Raw genomic sequence first — 4,106 nt, forward strand, 5'->3', positions numbered from 1 at the left:
AAGTCATTTAAGTATTTAATCCAAATATTTAATAATTGGTATTTAAAAGTAAATTTACCTATCTTTTAATAATATTTCATTAAAACGAAACAATAGAAAACAAATACATTGTCACTCATTAGTTCATTCAATTCAATATGGTGGAATTGCTTTCATATTCCACAATTATTCAACCTTTAGAATTACTTTTTTAATATTTTAGATATGTATAATTTTCGATGATAAATATAAACTTTAAACTAACAGTATTTAGGAAGTCCAAGTAACGGGCATATCTATGTGGTCAAGAAAATCATTTAACTTTTTCTTGCTCTTTATGAATTTTCAATTATTTTTAAATTTATATGCTATTTATCATTCATAAGTAGTGAAACACTTGAATCATTATTAAGGCTTTTGAATTTTGATTGGTTAGGAGATAAGGTATCATCAAGAACTCTACTCATGTATTTTTTATTATTATATATATTGTTATAATTAAAATCTTAAGAAGGATATGAATGTTATATTTGTTCTTATCTGTTAACATTTTTTGTATTCTTTATCGATTTATACTTCTTTAATTTAATCTTCTATGAAATTATGAATGTTATAAATCTATTTTTATTAGTGCTGAAATTACTAATTTATGGCTTTTATATTCGTTTTTAAATATACTTTTATATTTTCTTTCTTTTATCATTTTGTTACTTGTATGGTTTCTTAAGTAACTACATATTTGTGTGCTTACTAAATGGAAGCGTAATGAGAGATTATTAAGGATAAGCCATATAGATATATTCATATAATTAAAAGCTAATAGTATCTTAATTAGTTTTTCAAATTTCTTGCTTGATGTTCAATGCATTATTCGATTATTATGAATTTTATATAATGAATAAAATATAAATAGATAAAACTAATATTTTTAATTTCAACATTTTCTATATAATAATTGTATGGAACAAACATGCAACGAACGTTTGCAAAAATTAGTATATCAAAAAAGTAGAGTCTTTAATTCGAACCTAAATAATAAGAAAAACGAAACATAGAACCGGGTAAGGAGAGGGAAAGCCAAAACTTACTTCTTTTAGGGGGTTAATTCCCTTTACACGTTAATTTAAAAAGATAATTTAGATATGTTTTATCTGGATTAAGATCAAAAACTTGTCGTCATACTTATGTTAGTTATTATTGTTCATTGAGTTAAAAAGATATGCCCACCTATTTTGTATCCAATACTTATTTTTTAAATTAGAGTAATTATAAAAAAAATTGTTATATTATAAGGATAAATCAGTCCATATTGTTCCCTAGTTTGAAACAGACAGGAATTGAAATGAACATTAAAATTATATTAAGCAAACCTTAAATGTAGGACAAAACAAAACAAAGTTAAAAAAATGGAAACACTAACAACCTCCTCTTTTTCTTAGACCATTTCATATCCTCACATATTTAACAGAAACCAACACTATAAATAGTTTCTCCATTTTTTAGGAAATACATCTTTCAGAGCCAAGGGGCATGTACGGTCTCTAATAAAAAATCCCCAAAAGCTCTCTATCGATTTAACTATACAAAAACATTTTTTTTTTTACTTTGGGAAAAATACATAAAAGCATCAAAATATTATGGCTAAAAAATTAGTCATTGGTGGCATAGCCTCAATTCTTGTGGTGGCTTGTGTTGTTGCAGCATGTGTCACCATTACCAAAAAGAATGCGAGCGATGGTGGTGATGGAGCTAGCAATGGTGGCATTTCAACCTCTACAAAATCTGTTCAAGCAATGTGTCAACCTACTGACTACAAAGAAGCTTGTGAGAAGAGTCTTGCATCAGCCAAGAACACTAGTGACCCAAAGGAACTTATAAAAGTTGCATTTGAATCAACCATAACTGACATAAAAAATGCCATAAAAAATACTGACTTGATCAAGGATGCAGCCAATGATCCTAGAACAAAAGAGGCTCTAAATACTTGTGACGGTCTTCTTGATGTGTCTATTGATGATCTCAGAAGATCGTTCGATAAAGTTGGCACCTTTGATATTAACAAGATCAAGGATTATACCGATGATCTAAAAACATGGATCAGTGCTTCGATTACTTATCAAGAAACTTGCTTAGATGCTTTTCAAAACACAAGTGGTGACACTGGTGAAAAAATGAAGAAATTGTTAAAGACTGCAGGGGAGCTTACTAGCAATGGCCTTGCTATGATTACTAGCTTTGGTGACATGCTTACTAACATGAACATTCCTGGTATTAGCCGCCGATTATTGGCAGATGACTACACATCATTCGTTGAAGACGGTTCTCGTAGGCTTCTTCAAGTTTCAAATACCAAGCCTAATGCTGTGGTTGCTCTAGATGGCAGCGGACAATTCAAGACCATCAAAGAAGCCCTCAAAGGTGTGCCCCCAAAGAACATTCAACCCTATGTCATCTTAATCAAGGCAGGTGAATATAAGGAGATGGTCGATATCCCAAGAGGGGTGACAAACGTTGTGTTTATTGGCGAAGGCCCAACCAAGACAAAGATTACTGGCAACAAGAACTATGCTGATGGCACTGCCACTTTCCATACCTCCACCGTTGGTAAGTCAGATCATTCAATTAATGAGTTTATGTGACGTCTAGCGCACACAAAAGTTAAAATCTTTCTCTTAAAATAATGTTAATGCAGCCGTGAATGGAGATGGTTTCGTAGCAAAGGATATCGGGTTTGAAAACACAGCTGGAGCAATGAAGCACCAAGCCGTTGCACTCCGTGTATCAGCAGACAAGACAGTTTTCTACAACTGCAACATTGATGGATACCAAGACACGCTATACACACATTCCTACAGACAATTCTACAAAGATTGTTCCATCTCAGGAACCATTGACTTCATCTTTGGCGATGCATCTGCCGTGTTCCAAAACTGTAAGATGATTGTAAGGAAACCAGGTGCAAACCAAGCTTGTATGGTCACTGCCCAAGGAAGAAAAGACCATCGTGGGGTCGGTGCAATCATTTTGAGGAACTGTGAAATCAGCGCTGAGCCAGCATTCATTAACACCCAGCCACCAATCAAAGCCTATCTTGGACGACCATGGAAGGAGTATTCCAGGACAATTATAATGCAAAGTCAGATAGACGCGTTCATTGATCCTGAAGGATGGGCTCCATGGAATGGTAACTTTGCTCTAAACACTCTGTATTATGCAGAGTATCAGAACAGGGGACCAGGAGCAAATACTGACAGAAGGGTTAAATGGGCTGGTTATAAGAAAAGCATTTCACCACAGGAAGCTGAAAAATATGCTCCTAATATCTTCATTGATCAAGATAGCTGGATTAAGAAGACTGGCATTTCCTATTGATGAATCTGTAACAACTTTAATTATAAATCTTATCTTCTACTGATTAAAAAATAAAAATAACTATCCAACTTATGTTTATTTAGTTGCTTTTCTAGCTATGTCATGTAATACTTAATTAGTTTTAGTTTATTCATATTTTATGTCTTAGCTTATGCAAATTTCGACTTGGCTTTCAGCTTGTTTTATTCTTGTTTTCCCCTCTAATTTGCATGATATCAACCTAAATTCTACGTCATATAGAATTACATTGTTAGCAAGTTCTAGCACCACTGAATAAGTAATTATAGAAGTTAGCATGACAATTAGAGTAGCAAAAGTTGAGTACTACACATTTTTACTTGTCATGTGTCATGACTCAATTCATCAGGTCGTGTAGGAACCTACTTCAATATATAGATAGGAGAACCTAAGACTGGCACCGGACCAGAACGGGACCATCGGACCGGTTTATTGACCGATACCGGGATGAACCAGACCGGAAATTCCGGGACAGATACTCGGTTTCGTTCCGTTCCGTTCATTATATGCCAGAACGGATCGGGATGGGATAAACGGGATGACAACATCTAATTATTCAAAAAATGATTTTTCTGAATTACGAAAATATGAATATTTTTTTATTTTTCTATTTTTAAATTTATAATGTAATTTTTTTACTTAAGCTTATTTTAAAGATATATTTTTAAAATTTTTTTACTTATTAAGTTTGCAAATTAAGTCTATTTAAGTTTTCAAGATTTAAATCTTTCTAAGTT

The 4,106-nt window shown here is 32.6% G+C and overlaps 1 protein-coding gene across 1 annotated transcript; it reads left to right on the forward strand.

Moving 5' to 3' along the window:
* The first annotated feature begins 1,384 nt into the window (after positions 1–1,384).
* On the forward strand, positions 1,385–3,509 carry LOC101261266 (pectin methylesterase). The gene is made up of 2 exons (NM_001348348.1): positions 1,385–2,583; positions 2,672–3,509. The coding sequence occupies exons 1-2, from the start codon at positions 1,617–1,619 to the stop codon at positions 3,349–3,351; spliced, it is 1,647 nt and encodes a 548-aa protein (NP_001335277.1). The 5' UTR covers positions 1,385–1,616; the 3' UTR covers positions 3,352–3,509.
* Positions 3,510–4,106: the final 597 nt, after the last annotated feature.

The sequence above is a fragment of the Solanum lycopersicum genome, chromosome 1 (assembly GCF_036512215.1).
Source record: "Solanum lycopersicum chromosome 1, SLM_r2.1".
Taxonomy (NCBI): Eukaryota; Viridiplantae; Streptophyta; class Magnoliopsida; order Solanales; family Solanaceae; genus Solanum; species Solanum lycopersicum.